This window comes from Amblyraja radiata, chromosome 5, assembly GCF_010909765.2.
Source record: "Amblyraja radiata isolate CabotCenter1 chromosome 5, sAmbRad1.1.pri, whole genome shotgun sequence".
NCBI lineage: Eukaryota > Metazoa > Chordata > Chondrichthyes > Rajiformes > Rajidae > Amblyraja > Amblyraja radiata.
Genome location: NC_045960.1, coordinates 67,130,337 through 67,150,859, shown reverse-complemented (window position 1 = coordinate 67,150,859; position 20,523 = coordinate 67,130,337). Strand labels below are relative to the sequence as shown.

Below are 20,523 nucleotides of genomic sequence, written 5' to 3'. Positions count from 1 at the left end.
TCCACTGCCCTCTGTGGCAGGGAATTCCACAAATTCACAACTCTCTGGGTGAAAAAGGTTTTTCTCACCTCAGTCTTAAATGGCCTCCCCTTTATTCTAAGACTGTGACCCCTGGTTCTGGACTCGCCCAACATTGGGAACATTTTTCCTGCATCTAGATTGTCCATTCCTTTTATAATTTTATATGTTTCTACAAGATCCCCCATCCAGTGAATACAAGCCTAGTCTTTTCAATCTTTCCTCATAGGACAGTCCCGCCATGCCAGGGATCAATCTCGTGAACCTACGCTGCACTGCCTCAATCACAAGGATGTCCTTCCTCAAATTAGGAGACCAAAACTGTACACAATACTCCAGATGTGGTCTCACCAGAGCCCTATACAACTGCAGAAGAACGTCTCTACTCCTATACTGAAATCCTCTTGTTATGAAGGCCAACATTCCATTAGTTTTCTTCACTGCCTGCTGTACCTGTAAGCCAACTTTCAGTGACTGGTGTACAAGGACGCCCAGGTCTCGCTGCACCTCCCCCTTGCCTAACCCAACCCCATTGAGATAATAATCTGCCCCCTTGTTTTTGCCACCAAAGTGGATAACCTCACATTTATATATATTATCACGCATCTGCCCACTCACTCAACCTGTCCAGGTCACCCTGCAACCTCCCAACATCCTCTTCACAACTCACACTGCCACCCAGCTTTGTGTCATCGGCAAACTTGCTAGTGTTGCTCCTAATTCCCTCTTCCAAATCATTAATTTATACAGTAAACAGTTGCGGTCCCAACACCGAGCCTTGCGGCACTCCACTCGCCACTGCCTGCCATTCTGAAAAGGACCCGTTCGCTCCTACTCTTTGCTTCCGGTCTGCCAACCAATTTTCTATCCATGTCAACACCCTACCCCCAATACCATGTGCTCTAATTTTAGTCACCAGTCTCCCGTGCGGGACCTTATCAAAGGCTTTCTGAAATTCTAGATACACTACACCCCTTCATCCATTTTACTTGTCACATCCTCAAAAAATTCCAGAAGATTAGTCAAGCATGATTTTCCTTTCATAAATCCATGTTGACTTGGACTAATCCTTTCACTGCTATCCAAACGCCCCATTATTACCTCTTTAATAATTGACCAGCATCCTTACCACCACCAAAGTCAGGCTAACTGGTCTGTAATTCCCCGTTTTCTCTCTCGCTCCTTTCTTGAAAAGTGGGATAACATTAGCTATCCTCCAATCCACAGGAACTGATCCTGAATCAATCGAACATTGGAAAATAATCACCAATGCGTCCACTATTTCTAGAGCCACCTCCCCGAGGACCCTGGGATGCAGACCATCAGGCCCAGGGGATTTATCATCCTTCAGTCACATTAGCCTACCCAATACTATTTCTCGCCTAATGAAAATTTCTTTCAGTTCCTCTACCCCCTTAGATCATCTGTCCTGCAGTACATCTGGTAGACTGTTTGTGTCTTACTTAGTGTCTTCCTTAGTTCAACTCTTCTGCCATTTCCTTGTTACCTATAATAATTTCACCCGTGTCTGCCTTCAAGGGACCCACATTTGACTTTGCTACTCTTTTTCCCTTAACATATCTAAAGAAGCTTTTACTGTCCTTCTTTATATTCCTGGCCAGCTTCCCTTCGTACTTCATCTTTTCAGCCCGTATTGTTTCCTTCTGTTGTCCTATGAAAGTTTCCCAATCCTCTGGCTTCCGGGTACTCTTTGCTGTGTTATACATCTTTTCTTTTAGTTTCATTCTATCCCTAACTTCTCATGTCAGCCCAAGTTGCCTCCTACTCCCCTTAGAATCTTTCTTCCTTTTTGGAATTAAATGATCCTGCGTCTTCCGGATTATGCCCAGAAATTCCTGCCATTGCTGTTCCACTGTCATTCCTGCTAGGATCCCTTTCCAGTCTACCTTGGCCAGCTAACTATTACCTAAATAATTTACAGACATCATCAGCATATTGCAACATGTTTATCATCATCTTGCTAACTTTAAAGCCAAGAGTCTTCCTCTTGCTTTTAAAGTTTTCACTACATCGTGACCCCTCTGTCCTCTCACACGGACTGGAATTGTACAATGGAAAATGCTTGTGTGGCATTTCATTTGTCTACCTTGGCCAGCTCCTCTCTCATGCCTTCATAGTCCCCTTTGTTCAACTGCATCACTGACATTTCCGATTTAATCTTCTCCTTCTCAAATTGCAGATTAAAACTAATTATGTTCACTACCTCCTTTACCTCGAGTTCTCTTATAATTTCTGGTTCATTGGACAACACTAAATCCAGAATTGCCTTTTCTCTGGCCGGCTCCATTACAAACTGCTCTAAGAATCCATCTCGGAGGCACTCTACAAACTCTCTTTCTTGGGGTCCTGAACCAACCTGATTTTCCCAGTCTACCTGCATATTGAAATCTCCCATCACCAGTGGCATTACCTTTGTTACATGCCAGTTTTAACTCCTGCTGCAACTTACACCCTACATCCAGGCTACTATTTGGGGGTCTGTAGATAACACCAATTAGTGTCTTCTTGCCTTTACAATTCCTCAACTCAATCCACAGTGACTCTACCTCGTCAGTCACTATGTCTTTCCTCGCAAGGGACTGAATCCCATCCCTCACCAGCAGAGCTACCCCCCCCCACCCCCCCTCCTCTGCCCAATGAATGGAAGATAAGCAAAAAAGTAATGATGATCAAGGAAATGGTCCATTGTTGGTTTTGGGCTAGGTGATAACGTGTTATACAATGTAACTCAATAGAACGACAGTGAAACTGGTGTGACAACTAGGGTTGGGGGGAGGATGGAGAGAGAGGGGATGCAAGGGTTACTTGAAGTTAGAGAAATCAATATTCATACTGCTGGGTTGTAAGCTGCCCAAGTGAAATACAGTAAGAGGTGTATAAGTGCTGTCTGTATGGAGTTTGTACATTCTCTTCTGGTGCGCACCAGGAGACCAGTCAAAGCTGATCTAACGAGTGCGACTTTGGAATAGTTTTATATTGTCAGATAACAAGATTACACAGAAACCTGATTAACAGTTAAATAAGGTTTTGATTACAGAATGGAATGCTATTTGAATACTGAACACAATGTTCTAACAGAATGGAATTACAAAATGGAGCTCAGTTGACAAGATTACACAGAAATTTGATAAACAGTAAAATGATGTATTGAATACAGAATGGAGCTTACAGACTTAATTAGGTAACAAACAGAATAAAATTTGTATCCACAAGTCATTGGCTGTAGACCCAATATTCTAATAAAATGATGGGTGCACGCTATAAGCAATGAAGTTCCACATTCCTATTTACTAGTTATTAGCCCTCATTATTCTGTCTCTACGACACTTCCTCCCAAAAAACTCAATTGAACTAGTGGGACAGATGTCCTCTGCACAAAGGATAATTAAAAGCTGGTATATTTTAAATGATGTATTAAAGATTTAGTGTACAAAACTTTAGTTTGCCATTAGATCAGTTAACCTTCGAGAGGTAGCAGGACAAGTATCAATATGGGGGGAGGTGGGGGAGAAATGGACACAACACTTTGCTGCTTTGGTTTGATATGCTCGGGTGTTGTAGAAAAGGCAGAAAGTCAAGAACACCAAAATAGGAATTGTATTGACAATGCACATGGAGCTATGCATTGGCATTGGATTTGTAGAACATTCGGGTTCAATGTTTGAGGGAGTTGATGTAAATTATATTGAAAGGAAAGAGCAATGCGCGAGGAAAAAAATAAAATAAAAATAGACCATCAGTAGCAATGGCCTGAAATGGAAATAGTGTGGACAGCTGTTTACCGAGAATGGACGAAAGGAAACAGAAAGAGGATCTCAAAGATAAGTTGTTTATTGTGGAGCACCAGCTAAAAACATTGGCCGCAAATTAAGTCTGCTGTTTGTCAGCTTTACTACAAATAAAATACCAAACCACATTTCCGAGGTATTTAAACTTCATACTTTCAAAGACTACTTTGAAGCTTAAACTGTAGTATAAGAATGTTGTATAGATTAAGTGTTAAAACAATTGTTAAAATAACCTGCAATATGCTAAAAACATAGACTATTTGCATTTTAATTGTACCAATATCTTGTTTCTGGTTTATTTTTTTATATAAAGAAATCTCACAAACGAGTATACATTCCAAAACAAGTTTAATACTGTTTTACATAAATATCACAAACATATGTATACACACACACAAATACAATGAAATAACTATAAAAAGCTTAGTTATCACAAGTAAAATTAAACGTTTTTTTTCAAATCAAAATGTTTTCTTTCTTAACAATGACAACAATATTTTAGTTTTCTACAATATTCTACAGAGTGCCAAAGGCGTAATTCTCCACAGCATTACAGTACAAAAACGCAAATCTGCACATCCCATTTTTTAATCACTACGCAAAATCCTAGTTGAGTGGTTTTCCATGTTTTCTTCAAAGCAACTAAAGGAACAGAAATTTGCTCAAACAATACATGGTTTAAATAACCTGGTTCCTAAAATCCAACATGGCTAAAATATAGCTGTAGCTATGAGAGACCACTGACAAAAACATTGGAAATGGTGCATTTTTGAAGTATTGCTAAAAATGTGAAAATTAACAAACTGGTTCCAAGTGGAAAATGTCATAACAAAAACACAAATGGTTTAGTCTGAAAATCTAAAGTAGTATTATGTGATACATAATAGCTCATAACATTTGCCTAAAATTGTTAAGCTTATAGTGCAGAGTTAACATTAAGATTTTGCAGTCACTGTAAAAATTCCCCACGGTTGAAACAAATGAAGCAACCACTAACGAATGTTGATATAGACCTTAAAATTGGTTAAAAAATCAACTTTAAATCCATTGTACAGGATAAAATTAAACAATTTGCAGTCAAAGTGTTGAGAAATGAACTATCATGAAATAAGATGATAGGTTTTGTACTTTGCAGGAAAAAATGTAAAAGTTATTGGTTAGAGACAATAAAATGTAGTAGTACAACAGAATTGGGTCCTAGTTCATAACAAAGAGTTAGTATGCAGGTAAAACTACTCAGGAAGGTTATTGAATATTGGCCTTGATTACGAGGGGTAAGCAGTACAAAAGTTGGGAATTTTGATGCAACCTCTCAGGGCTGGTGCAAACCATATAAGGAATATGTTGTACAGTTTTGGTGTCCATATTACAGAAAGGGTATCCTTGAATCAGAAGCAAAGCAAAGTTTATTAGGTTGTATACTGGGATGAAGGGCTTGACATATGAACCATTATTAAACAAGGTAGGCCTATATATTGGGATATTGAAGTTTCAGAGATGATTTTACTGAAACATAAAATCCTCAAGGTTTTTTTTTTTTAAATGGTAGATGTTTAAACATTGTTTCTTCTGGTATTACTTAGAAATAGGGGATAAAGCTTCAGAATAACTAGGTGTTTATTAATGACAAGGCAAAGGAAGTATTTTTTTTGCTCAGAGCATGCAAAAGAGGGGAAATTAGTTTAATTTGCATTATAGTTTCATAATGGCCTAATTTGTAGAACACTTACAACAGAAACTACAACTGTTAATCTCCATTCATTTTAGTCCACATATACCACATTCTTATGTCAATTATAGTGTTCACAAATAATAAGTGCAGAAATAATAAAATAAGATATCGAGAACATAAATTAGGTCACATTTTAGTTTTACTAATATATTTAAACATATATATAGAAATTTTTTTCCAATATTATGTCCAGGTGTTTCTCCAATTTGACATAGTTTTGAATCCAAAATTTCTGGTTTCATAATAATCATTACTGATATCCTGAAACAATCCACAAATTAGGCCATCATGAAAGTATAATGCAAATTAAAACTTAAACTTAATTTCCCCTCTTTTGCATGCTTTTTGTTGAAATCTTTCACCTTAAGGTGTTTAATGTTGCTATAAAGTTAATATTTCTTGCAAAGAGGGTGAAAATGATTGAAAAAAGTAGACATTGTAAAAATTACAGGCTGTTTTTATATCAATCCGTTTTGTTGTTGGCTAATTATCTAAGTATGCCTAAATATTTTTACATAGTTTTTTCATCACCAGGTTTAACAAGTCATGTCAATCACAGAAACTAACCTTCATCCAGAAAGTTCTGATGTACTGTTTTGAGTAAAAGTTAAGGACTGCTCTGAAAACTTTTTTTGTCATTGTATGAAGAGATATCATTATTTGAGAAAATCCGTTTTGGTATTTGGGATGTGACTTCATCTTTGCTTTAGCACCTGTGTCCCATTTCCTATTACAATGATGAATTATATTAGCACCTTTTGAAGTTCCTGAGCAGACCAAATAAATTATGTGCTCTTAACAAGATTTAAATATAGTTCTTAAACCTGTTCAATTGTGTTACAAGTAACTTGAACCAAGGTTGCTTTTAAAACTAAAAAAGACACAAAGTGCAAGAGTTAATCAACAGGCCAGGCAGCATCTCCAGGGAACATGGAGAGGTGATGTTTTGAGCCAGGAACCTGCTTGAAAAACTTGCTTTTAGAATTGATCCTTTGTACAATTCCTTTGTACCATTCTAACAACTGTAATGCATTACATATTAATTTGTGTGTCAATAGTTGTCATCAAAGGGTTTGATTTTCAAGTCCTCAACTATTCAATGCAAACTGGCAAGGTGTAGTTGAATGCAATATTTGAACAAGTCTGAGGTATTAACACGATTTTAACTGGATTATATCAGATCAGAGATTTAATAAGATAGTTTGACACTGTGAACAAGGAAACACTATCTGCATAGGTTGGGCAGTTAAAGTTGAGCTACCAATTTAGAATGGTTACTGAGAGTTAGAAGACAAACTGAGAAATGTGTTTTTCTAATAGATTTGGGTTGCATTCCTGGAAAACCGTTCTTATTGCGATTTTCGATAACAGGTAGCTAAGTCATCTGCAGATACATCAAGAAACAAGTTTAAAAAGTGTTTATTTATTTACTTATCATAAATCACACAAGGGTGAAATTCATATCATTATCATTATTTAATTTTCTGGCCAAGCGACAGGAATGTTTATTAAAAGTTCCACAAAAAAAATTTACTGGTGATTTGTGAATTCTCCAAGGGGAAATTACTATAACCTGAATGGCTATTATGCAGAAATTAGGAAAGCTAAAAGACAATCACTTTTGGAAACAGAAAAAGACACAAAATGCTGGAGTCACTCAGCATCCTGAAATACAGACTGAAGGGTCCCAACCAAAAATGTTACCTATCCATGTTCTCCAGAGATGCTATCTAACTCGCTAAGTTACGTCTTTTTTTTTGTTGCAAACCAGCACCTGCAGTTCCTCGTGTCTCCACTTTTAGAACCACAATTGATTTAAAAAATATATACTTCCTTAAAACCATGAGTGTTTAACGTCATATTTTTCTTACTTTTTTAATACATTATCAAATCTATAAAAATGTTAAAAGGACAAAGTAGGAAACCATTTTTCTATTTTGGGAGAGTTTACAGCTAAAGCTATTTGTGAAATTGTACCTGGAATTGGAAGCTGTGAATTTTCAGGAATTCCTATTAACTCATAGAAGAGCGGCTTGGGGGAAGAGTAGGATGAAATTGGAAGACCAGGTTCAAATTAAAAGTGAAGATGGGGACTCAGGGGAAAAAAATATATATTGGAGAATGGTGGATTGGAATATAAGAAATGGAGAGAAATAAGGATGAAAATGAGGCAAGATGGAATTATTTTCAAATCAAAATATATACTCAAACTTTACAGATCAATAATTTGCAGGAACCCATGACTCAAGTACATAATTTCACAAAAAGAGCAGGATTCGTAGCCCTTGAGTAAATATTAAAACATCAAATGTTTAAAAATCTAATTAACCAAGATAACTGGATGAAAGTATATTACTCCTAAATGTATCCTTCTCAGTTTTTTTCTTAGTGCACGCAAGGATTCCAACTATAGAACAAAGTTGTCCTCGGGCCTCCACCATTACTGTGAGAATGTTTAGGGAAATCCCATAATGATTCTGCTCTTGGCTTGCAGACTGATTGAAAGTCAATTTTAAAGAAGTTATTTTTGTTATTGTTATAGCAGGACACTTTTTCTTTTAAACATCTTGGCAGCACGTGATTTCTCTATTGGAATATGGGAACAAATCCTTGAAACATCATTCTTTGGTTACATAATCATTCATTTCAGATCAAACAAAGTATGTTTTCTTAATGGAGAGAGGCTGGCTGCTGCACAGGAGTAAAGGGATTTAGAAGTATGCAAATAAATTACTGTTAAAAAAACATAATACAAATGAAAGTCAAAATAGCTTTTGGAAAGTTGATCTTTACTTCTAAGATGCAGAGAAGACAGTTTGACTTTGAAAGGGATGCAATGTAAATTCATGAAAATTATGATAGAGCTTAGAGTTATGTTGGAGCACAATTATCTCATTCAATAGAAAACAATGAATAGTTTTCTAAATTATGAAATAGGGAGATAATGTTAAGGAACCTGGGACACAATTTAATTAAAGATAACACTAAATGTTATACCCTTCACCCTGTATCTGTACATTGGGGATGGCTTAATTTTATCATGTATAGTCTTTTTTCTGACTGGATGGCATGAAACAAAAAGCTTTTCGCTCTACACTTGACAATAAACAAAACTAAACATGTAGATTCAGCAGGCGATTAGGAAAGTAAAGGCTGGCTTTTACCATAAGGTGATTGGAATACAAGAGCAATAATTTCTTCCTATAATGTCATAGGGGTTGGCGAGAACATCTGGAATATTGTGTACAAATTTGTCTTTTTCTCTCCAATCAAAGGATATTTGTGCTTTGGAGGGAATGCAGCATAGATTAGCTAAACCAGTTCCTGGAATGACAGATCTATTACACAAGGACAGTTTGAATAGGTTAGAACTCGGTTCCCTTGCATTCAGAAGAATGAGATGCGAGATCTAATTGAAACTTACAAAATGATTGGAGTGCTTGACTAGAAAGATGGAGGATGTTTCCTCTGTCTGAAGTGCCTGGAATAAAGATCAGTCTTAAAATAATGGATAGGCCATTTAGCACTCAGAAATAAAAATTTCTTCAGGATGGTCAAGCACTGGAATTCTCTACCTCAGAAAGCTGTGGAGACTAATTTGTTGATTGCATTTAGAACTGTGCTGCAAAATGCACAAATTTCCCTTCATATTCTGCCCCTCTTTATATTAAATCAGGTATTCAACATTAATGTTTTTGTGATAAACAAGTCTCACTATTTCTTTTGTTTTTTAATAACAATGGAAATAAACATACCACAAATATGCAATCACAGGGATGACCACTTCATGGGTAAACAAAGCATGGCATTATTAACCAACACTGATTTTAACATTTTCCTGGAAGTCAACAAAAACAGGGCCTAGACATCATATTTTGAAGAAATAAGAACATTTCAATTGTATCAAAAATCCCACAATGGTAAAGAATCATTTCTAAGTGCAGGAAGTGACAAATAGGCGATTCTCAATGAATCCCCAAAAGACGAATAGCCCTTAATTAACATGGGAAAAGCACAATGTTAAAAACAAACAATTTAAAGGATTAGAAGCTACAATAAAAAATGTGAACATTAATTTTTCATCCATATAAATAATAATGCTAAATAGTAATTCAGCTATTTCTAAGCTAACTGTCTCTTTCCTGCTTGAGCTGAAAATCAAAGGATAGTAAACACCTGGAGGGATAACTCCTTGAAAAGGCTGCAAATTTGAAATGACTATAATTCAACATATGCTGTGTCGTAATTAAGTCTCCAGCCTATAGCTACATTGTGGATTTCAGCGAAAAAAAGTGCTTCTTTGGAACTTTCATGAAGAGACCTTTGCCTCTTATTATCTGTGACTTGCATTTAAAATATCTAGAAAAACAGGTGGAGTGTCCATATTTTATTAACATTCACATTGCTTGTGGATACCTTTAATGCGTATAAAGAGGGCTGAACTGCGAACACACTTTAACAACTAATCTGAAGGTGTATGTTAGTTATCCATGCACTTCAGACTAGTCTCTGGCAAGCAGCTGTTCATTTCTCTTCACAACACAATTTCACGTTTTGGAAACTTTTCAAATTGATTTTGAAGCCATAGAACAAGTGGATTTGGATTAAGCACACATCAATTGTTCTATTTTATAAATTTAATGACTATCTGCATCAATTCTTAAGGCCATTGTTCCATTTTAGAAGATAGGAAAGCTTCATGCCCTTAACCAGAACTACAATGGTTAGGTAAAAATGACCCTGCTAATCTTAAGGTAGACAGAAAATGCTGGAGCAACTCAGCAGGAGAGGCAGCATCTCTGGAGAGAAGGAATGGGTGACGTTTCAGGTCGCAACCCTTCTTCAGAGCTAATCTTAAGGCTTGTTGAAACCATAAAAAAGGTTCCACCAAATTATATTGCTTTATCATTTTTTTTCTTCTGCATGCTCAGAAAACAATCTTATCCATTCCTAGTAATTTCCCCCAAAGTAAACTGAATGGAATCAGGTTAATACAAACACGCCTGATAAGTCAACACAAATTGTGGCAGAACCTGGTTATCTAAAAAATTATTCAAACACTTAAAAGACAAAATATTGTTCTTGTTTATTTTTTTATTTTTTTAAAAGGCAGTTTGAATTTTGTCTTCAGATTAAATGACCGAATTTATTTGCTGAATATCTACTGTATTTCAACATTTCAGCCAAATCTGAGAAATACTGACATTGTATATATGTTTGATTAAAAAATGTTTCTTCAGGGTTTAGCAGATATCATGTAATCTGATAACTGAGACTTAATGGATTTTAATAGTCTCTTCTGGCCCTGTACCTTTCTATTGACTATTCTAATTTCAAGATTTAAAAAAACTTGCATTTTTGGTGCAACTTGGTAACTTCTCTTAAATACCATTGTGAAAAATGCCACTTATTTAATGCTTGAAGTAAAGCAGGGAAAACATGGTTTCTCTGCTTCCTTCACATATGACAGATCAATTATAAGGCGGCAGCAATGCTGTAATGAAACTAGTTTTCCGTACATTTGGCACAACACATACAAAACCTATGCTGTCCATGTCAGCAGCACATTAAGGCTATGATCATCAGCTCAGTGATAATAAATTTTCAGTGGAACAAATAAAATACTTTTAGCAGCCTGAATTTAAGATCAAATTATTTATAAATAATAAATAATGTATATTAAAATGATGATAAATTTTATCCATGTTGACAAAATCCTATGGTAATCATCAGTGCTTATTACAGACAACATATTTACAGGCCTCACTACATGCCTAATTTTGTCTTCCCCACTATGTCACAATATCCTAAAACTTCACTCACTAATAAAAGTTAATTCTGGACACTGAAGTAAATTCATTCCTTAATTACACAAAAATTCATTGCATTTGTCATTTGTCTGACCAAATTACAACAATTCTGCTCAGCTTTGGATAATAGTGTATTGTTATAATGAAAAATAAATAACATGGGATTTCTTTAAAGCATATAATCCCGCAGTAGGAAAGGTCACCTTAAATTTTGATTAAATCATAAACTTGTACTTTACAAAATAAAGACCATAAATGTTGTTAAAAAAATTAAAATGACCATTTGATTTTTTTAAACCTAACAACAAGGGGTATTGATAACACCTCAGTCATTTGCCACAATCCTTACTTTGACAGAAGTCAAAAGAACCATTCCACTTATTATTATAATTGCAATAAACATTACATGCACATTTATGAAATATTTAAGCCAAATGATAACTCAGCATTGCACAAATGCAAATCAATTTAAAACAGATGTTATGGCACAAATAAGAAAGTTACTTTCCCCAATTTTTAGCTTGCTTCATTAAAGCAAATTATTAATTTTTCCATTAATGCGAATGATTAACTTTAAAGTCTGCTGCAATGCCTTTTCCTGGAAAGAGGAAAATAATCGAAACTCAAAATATACCAAAGATGCAAGTATATAGTTCATTTAGGAAAAATGGCCTAATATATTGTTAATATCATTAAAAAAAAATCAAATACAACCAAGTTCAACCTCAGAACACTGCTTGGAATTACATTTTTTTCAATAGATCTTTTTATCAACAGGAGTCTGCTGCATGCAATCTTCGAAACTAAAATACGGAAATGGACTGAGGAGACGAATGTCAAGGTAAAAACTTATTAACTGCAATCTATAATTTAAGGTACAAATTTTTAACAAAATCTGTGAAATTCCAAGCAAATCGGGCCTTTTATGCAATAAAAGTATAATAGTTCATTTTAATTTTGCTTTAGAATGCACATTAATTTGTGCACTTTTTATAATTGAGGCAAACATGTAAAACACATGTAGCTTAATTATAATAGATTAAATTATTTAAGGGGTATGTGTGGTCGTAGGTCGGGCACCACTATTTAAATTTAGATGAAAAGCTTTCACAAATTTCACGTTTCTTGAAATAACCACTGAGCTTTGAAAGTCATATTTCATAACTTTCAAGGTATTATACATGAAAAGAGTTACAGAATTGTGTGCGCTATGGAATAATTGGTGGAACTAATGGTGTCATCAATGTAAATAGATTATTTCTACTTCAAGAAGACAATCAAAGAGCAACCATCAATTAGTTACTTCAAGAATTTGTGTACAGTATAATCACATTGTCAACTTGGAAACCACACAGATAGCTTAGTTGCATGGAATATTACAGCACAGTAATAGCCCATTATCATTACGTTGATTTTCATGTTTCAGGTAAATCTCCAATTTCATTTCTCCTCCGTACAATTCCTCTTCAGTGCATGTGTGAGGTAATGAATTTCAAGTTTTCACCAAATAAAGATATTCTTCGCAAATGCCTTGTTGGATTATACATTCACAATATGTAAAGCACAGATCCTTTAAGGTGATGAAGTCACATAAACCACAATTCTGGAAAATAACTGAAAATTCTCTAGTTATATTTGATTTTGCTCAAATGGCCACAAAATACTTAAGATGTACCTTCTAAAAAGGAGAATAGTACTCATTCCAAATAAACTAAGTAGTGACATCTATGCAACAAATAAGTAGCATACATTATATATAATTAACATTCAGGAACCTACTATGACATTTTCTATTTGTTTCCTAAAATGATGATCAAACGGCCCAAAATCGATATATGTAAATACAATTATCAGTTTAAACAGTCAATTTCAAATTGAGAGCAGCATATACTGTTGGTATTTTAAAAAACCCGAGTGTGCACCAACTTAAATTACACTATGATTTATGTTGAGACATTAAATATTAATACACTTTAAAATATTGCCTTCAAAGTATTCAACAATTTTTGGAAGTAACGAATTATGGAACCTGTACAGGATATGAAGTACGATTGCATCATGCACACACAAAACATTTCGCTTGTGCACAATTTATTACAGCAGAATTATGGACTTTCTGCACAGCAGCCGAGCTGAAAATACGGTCAATGGATCTCTGAGTTTTATAACAGACAATTTTCAGGTGTTACCGAATTCCTGCAGTGATGATCTAATATTCCACGCATCTTGCAAAAGCCTTAAAACAACAAAAAAGATTGCATGTTTGTTCATTCCTAAGATGTCAATACTGTGTTACTGAGGTTGTTGTAGATGTTCCCAGTGTGTAGCGAGTTTATTCATTTGTATTCTGGTTTCACTTGTTGGTTTCAGTTGGCAGCATGCAATTCTTTTACCAAATGCCATTAGAATGACCACCAGGTGGAGCCAGAACTCTAGATACAGGGCGCTTTGGCAGGTGATCATCAACTTGGGATCCTGCAAAGAACAAAGAAATGCAAAAAGTTACCTTTGGCAATAAATGCAAAAGTAAAATATCATCACATTTTTCCACAAAATATTAATATGGAAACACTATGTAACACTGAATCATATATAAATAAAATGTTATAATCCATAGAATCATACTCCACATGGAATAATGGCAAAACTAGTCAAAGAAAATTAGAGTGTAATTAATTTTGGAAAATCAGTTTTACGTCGTAATAATGTAATAATTCCAGGGGTAACAATAGTCAAGCAGAAGCGATATAATTGCACCAGAAAATTCCAAACTAAAATCTACATAAAATGCTCTAAATATCCAGCAAGTCAGCCAATAGCTATGAAGAGAAGCAGAGTTAATATTTCACAATGATACCTTTCCATCAATCTGCGTTCTGGACCCTACCATTCTCACTCCCTGCTATGAAAGAGAAGCACTGATATCTGATTTCTCACAATGCTAAATGTTGTCAATAAGAACATAAAGGGCCTGTCCCAATTGGCGATTTTTTTCGGCGACTGACGGCGTTATATCAGTGTCGCCAAAATATTTTGAACATTTCAAAATCCAGCGGCGACAAAAAAATGTTGCGACACTTGAAAAAACACCGCGCGTCAATACGTCATCATGCCGTATCGCGCCGCGAATTTTTCTACACTGCCTCGTACACTGATACGTCAGTCAATGATGCCGGCAGTACCCGAAAAAATTGCTAAGTGGGACAGGCCCTTAACACTCAAGGCAGGCATAATAAATGTTAATTACTCAAAGAAAAAAATACAGAAATTTGTCAAATGTGGCAAACTCTTACCGGACAAGCTGAAGCTGGATTCATGCAAGTCCCTCGCTCCACTGTGGCGTGTTGTAACACGAGATTGTTCTGAATGAAGTGACATGTCCTTTTTTGTATTAAGTACAACCGCCACATCACCTGCATATGGAGCACGATCCACAGGCTTTGCACTCAGACTCTAAGATAAGAATAGAAATGTTTTAAATAATTTAATTCCAGTAACATTGTGCTGTAATATTTCGTAAAGACTTTAATAGTTTAGTTTATTATTATTGTCACGTGTCCTGAGGTACAGTGAAAAGCTTGTTTGTTTGCTATCCAGTCAAAGACTATACATGAAAACAATCAAACCATCCAGTCCATAAAGATACAACATTTAGTGCAAAATGTAACATTGTACTCTGAAAAAGTGTGATTAAAGATAGTTCAAAAGGTCTTCAATAAGGTAGATGGAACTTTACCCATTCAGTTGCCTGATAGCAGCTGGAAAGCAAATGTCCCTGAATGTGCAGGTACACCTTTTCAAACTTCTGTGCCTCCTGCCTAATGGGAGAGGGGAGAAGAGGGAATGACTCGGATGAGACCGTTTCTTGATTATGCTGGTGGCCTTGCCGAGGCAGTGTAGATGGAATCAATGGAAGGGACTTGGCTTGGGAAACATCCACAACTTCACAAGTTTACAATTTCTAGGTGCAGAATTATGCCATTCGGCCCTTCAAGTTTACTCTGCTATTTAATCATGGTTGATCTATCTTTCCCTCTTAACCCCATTCTCCTGGTTCCTCCCCATAACCCCTGACACCCTTACTAATCAAGAATCTGCTAATCTCCACCTTAAAAATATCAATTGATGGCCTCCACAGCTGTTTGTGGCAATGAATTCCACAGATTCACCACAACCTGAGTAAAGAAATTCTTCATTTCCTTTCTAAAGGTACATCCTTTTATTATGAGGCTATGGCCTCCGGTCCTAGATTCTTGAACTAGTGGAAACATCCTCTCCACATTCACTCTGTCCAGGCCTTTCACTATTCAGTAGGTTTCAATGAGGTCTATTTAAGAATACATTTGGAACGGAGATGAGGAAATATTTTTTCCACACAGTTGTGAGTCTGTGGAATTCTCTGCCTCAGAGGGTGATGGAGGCCGGTTCTCTGGATGCTTTCAAGAGAGAGTTAGATGGGGCTCTTAAAGATAGCGGAGTCATGGGATATGGAGAGAAGGCAGGAACGGGGTACTGATTGGGGATGAACAGCCATGATCACATTGAATGGCGGTGCTGGCTCGAAGTGCCAAATGGCCGACTCCTGCACCTATTGTCTATAACAGCTGCAACAGAACGGTGAAAATTCTTCTGGCATTAGAACACTCCAGCCGTGTTTGAGGGAGAGGGAGTGTTGCTTTAATAATCAAAGATGTGCATTGTGCAAAGGCAGCTAGACCCAAAAAACAAAATTCCTATTTTCCAACCCCTCATTGTACCACAAAATCAGAAGGTAGTAAAAGTGCAATAAATAAGCAGTGAAATGGTTACTTACGGAAAAAAATAAAATGTCCACCATTGTGAGAATAAAGAATTTGAATGAAGCAAATGCAATTGCATGTCTTTTGATGAATTTCTTGAAATGTTGAGTAGTGCACAATTCCAGCAAGTTCTTGCTCCCCCCCCCCCCCCCCCCCCATATTTAAATTTTAAAAACAATTGCATAACTATTTTTTCAACTTTAATATTCAATAAATGAGATGCTGGGGGGACAATATTTTTACCCAGTAGATTCTCGGGGCACAAAATGATTTGCCAGAAATACTAGACTTTTTTTTGTTGCGAAAATTAATGCATAAATATCAGAAAAACTGAAGTTACATCCAAAGGTCTCCATCTATGTGATTACATTCTAGGATTTGACATTTACAAAAATCACACCCTCTTCTACGTATCAGTGGTATTCGACCACCTTGCAACCTGCTATTGTTCAGGTTCTCATCAGTTTGTTTGAGGGTACCAGCGACCTGACCTTTTTATTTACCTACCATTTTGATTTTTATGTAACCTAGCTCTTGCAAACCAAGCCAAGATCATTGGGTCCATTAGGTACAGCCTTCTCCTAATCCCAACAACAAGCTTTGACTTCAGCAACCTACTGGTATTGCTTCCAGTACCCAGTGAACACAGTTTCTTGCCATACTCTATTTACTACTATTACTACTTAATTTGCCTCCCAACAACTAGACTTACAATTTAACCCCAGGACTGCAGCATGGCCGTCGAGCTTTTTGCTGCAGTTTGCTCAGACCCTTGCTCCCTTGTTGGCTTCATACTTCAAAAGACATTCCAATGAAAGTCAGCTTTCTATAAAAATACCAGCACGATTATGAGAATGCCACTGAGTTAGTATATGATCACACTTGCAAAAGCCAGCAATTAGTGGGGAATTTAATTAGTTTTCTCTTTTGTCCTGAGCCAACTCCATATGCTTCCCTACACAGGTATCATAATCAGCAGGGTAGCTGAAATAACTTTTGAAAAAAATGTGCATTTTTAAGTGGATGGCCCATATGTGCTTTGATGGAATATTACTGGCAAAACAGCTGACTTTTAGGAAATTGGGAATGTAGCTGCTGCAATGTATCCCAACAGAACTAATTCTTTACTACTTAAGAGTTATCAAATATCTGTAATTTTAATCATACTGCAAGAATACTCGAGTCATCACTGAATAACATTATGTGCCTTATCAAAACTACAAAATAGCAGGAGGCGATCCTTTTTCCCCCTTCTTCAAATGTCTGCATGTGACCTTAACTGAAGGATTTAAAACAGGGCACAACATATGTTTGACTTTTTCCATTCAGATGAAGTAATATATAAATTGTAATCATTTCTACCTTTTCCCTCTGTATCAGCTTTTTATACACAAATTCAGAGAAGGGTCGAAGTGGACAGAACTTCCCGGTTCCCTCGGCACATGTAAAGATCCCATCTTCGTAGACAACCCGACCACGGCTGATAGTCACCAGTGGGACGCCATGACATCGCATGTTCTCATGGAGGTTCACATCACCACCCTGCACTTGCGTGCTCACAGAGATAGTTCTGAAATGACCAATTAATTCTTACTACAAATGCAAAATAAAACTTGAAGTATTATTTAGAACACATGTGATTTTCTTATCTGTAATCTAGAAATAAAAAAAGACAAGATATACCCGTTTATTTGGAGTTAAATGCCACGTTAAACAATTCAGTATTATCATTCAGTGGAATCTGTTGAACAAATTATGCATCTTAACTAATGGATAATGGATAAAATGAAGCAATGAAGAAAAATGATAGCACAGCCAAATTAGTAGGGCCTGGTTTAATACAGGCTTTCAAGCATACAACGCAGGTTGGCACATCAGTACTATTGGTGGATGGCATCACATTCAGACAAGATAAAAAAAAGTCTTGCCCAAATATACACAAGAAAGCAAAAGATTCTAACCAACTCCCACACTTTCTTCCACCCTCTCTTGCAAAGGCACTTTTCCCTATTCTTAATTCCTCTTGTCGTTGCTGCATCTGCTCTGAAGATGAGACTTTCCACTCCAGGATATCCAAGATGCCCTCTTCCTTTAGTAAATGTGGTTTCCACCTTTGTCAAATATGGATCCTTCACCAGTGTCTCCTCTGTGTCCTGTAGTTCTTTTCTTGCTCCACCTCCCCCCAGATAGATCAAGGTCAGAGTTCCCTGGTCCTCACCCTTCATCCACCAAACTCTACATCCAACACATCATACTCCAACATTTCTGTCACCTCCTACGTGATCCCACCACTAGTCACATCTTCCCATCTCCACCCCTTTTTGCCTTCTGCAGAGACCGTTCCCTCTGCAACTCCTTGGTTCACTTATCCCTTCCCACTCAAACCACCATCTCCCAGGTACAGTGCATTCAGAAAGTATTCAGACCCCTTCACTTTTTCCACATTTTGTTACGCGACAGCGTTATTTTAAAATTGATTACATTCTTTTTTTTAAATCATCAATCTACACACAATACCCCAGAATGAAGAAGTGAAAACAGGTGTTTAGAAATTTTTGCAAAGTAATTAAAAATAAATAACTGAAGTATCACATTTACATAAGTATTCAGACCCCTTGCTATGACACTCACAATTTTGGAAAGGCACACACCTGTCTACATAAGATCCCACAGTTGACAGTGCATGCCAGAGCAAAACCCAAGCCATGAAGACAAAGGAATTGTCCGTAGACCTCGGAGACTGGATTGTGTCAAGTCACAGATCTGGGGAAGGGTACAAAACAATTTCTGCAGCATTGCAGGTCCCGAAGAGCACAGTAGTCTCCGTCATTCTTAAATGGAAGAACTTTGGAACCATCAGGACTCTTCATAGAGCTGGCTGCCCGGCCAAACTGAGCAATCGGGGTAGAAGGGCCTTGGTCAGGGAGGTGTTCAAGAACCCGATAGTCGCTCTGACAGAGATCCAGAGTTCTTCTGTGGAGATGGGAGAACCTTTCAGAAGGACAACTATATCTGCAGCATTCACCAATCAGGCCTTTATGGTAGTGGCCAGACGGAAGCCACTCCTCAGTAAAAGGCACATGACAGCCCGCTTGGAGTTTGCCAAAAGGCATGAGAAACAAGGTCTCTGGTCTGATGAATTCAAGATTGAACTCTTTCGCATGAATGCCAAACGTCACGACTGGAGGAAACCAGGCACCACTCATCACCTGGCCAATACCATTACTATGGTGAAGCATGGTGGTGGCAGCATCATGCTGTGGGGATGTTTTTCAGCAGCAGGAACTGGGAGACTAGTCAGGATTGAGGGAATGATGAACAGAGCAAAGTACAGAGAGATCCTTGATGAAAACCTGCTCCAGTGCATTCTGGACCTCAGTCTGGGGTGGATGTTCACCTTCCAACAGGACAACAACCTTAGGCACACATCCAAGACAACGCAGGAGTGGCTTCGTGACAAGTCTGTGGATGTCCGAGTGGCCCAGCCCGAACTTGAACCCGATCGAACATCTCTGGAGGGACCTGAAAATAGCTGTGCATCGACGTTCCCCTTCCAAACTGAGAGCTTGAGAGAATCTGCAGAGAATGGGAGAAATTACACAAATACAGGTAGGTGTGCCAAGCTTGTAGCGTCATACCCAAGAAGACTTGAGGCTGTAATCGCTGCCAAAGGTGCCTCAAAGTACTGAGTAAAGGGTCTGAATACTTATGTAAATGTGATATTTCAGTTATTTCTTTTTAATTACTTTGCAAAAATTACTAAACTCCTGTTTTCACTTTTTTAATTATGGGGTATTGTGTGTACATTGATCATAAAAAAAAAAATTTAATCCATTTTAGAATAAGGCTCTAACGTAACAAAATGTGGAAAAAGTGAAGGGATCTGAATACTTTCTGAATGCACTGTACTTTCCCCTGCAACCGCAGATGTATCATCTATCCCTATACCTTCTCCCTTACCTCCAACCTGGGACCCCAGCTGTCCTTCCAGGAGAGACAGAGGTTTACATACACCTCCTCTTGTATTTTCTGGTGCACCCATGCTTTGTGACGAGGAATCAGCTTTACTTGAACTTATTTCTGAGTTGAGGGAAACCATTATACTTTGTTTTGTATTTGAATTTTTTTTCAGTTCATTCAAGAAATATCAGCATCACTTTCAAAACCATACACTCTATTTGTGCCTTGTAAATAGTGGGGAAATTCTTGTGTCAGTTGAGTAAAAACCTTTTATTTAGTGGAGTTTCAAAGTTGGCAGGGTGAAAGTAGGTCCTTACTTTGTACATAAACGTCAAGCACCTCCACCAAGCAATATGTAGAAAGTCTGATGTTGGTTGTCAATTCAGGGGTGAAAT

The 20,523-nt window shown here is 37.0% G+C and overlaps 1 protein-coding gene across 1 annotated transcript in view; it reads right to left on the bottom strand.

Moving 5' to 3' along the window:
- Positions 1–4,158: 4,158 nt before the first annotated feature.
- dpysl5 (dihydropyrimidinase like 5) overlaps positions 4,159–20,523 on the bottom strand; it is a 64,823-nt gene continuing 48,458 nt past the window's right edge. Inside the window, exons 10-12 of the mRNA XM_033021467.1 lie at positions 17,531–17,738; positions 14,663–14,822; positions 4,159–13,844 (exon numbers count right to left, since the gene is read on the bottom strand). Coding sequence (XP_032877358.1) covers positions 13,759–13,844; positions 14,663–14,822; positions 17,531–17,738 — 454 coding nt within the window. The 3' untranslated portion in view covers positions 4,159–13,758. The remainder of the gene's footprint in view (positions 13,845–14,662; positions 14,823–17,530; positions 17,739–20,523) is intronic.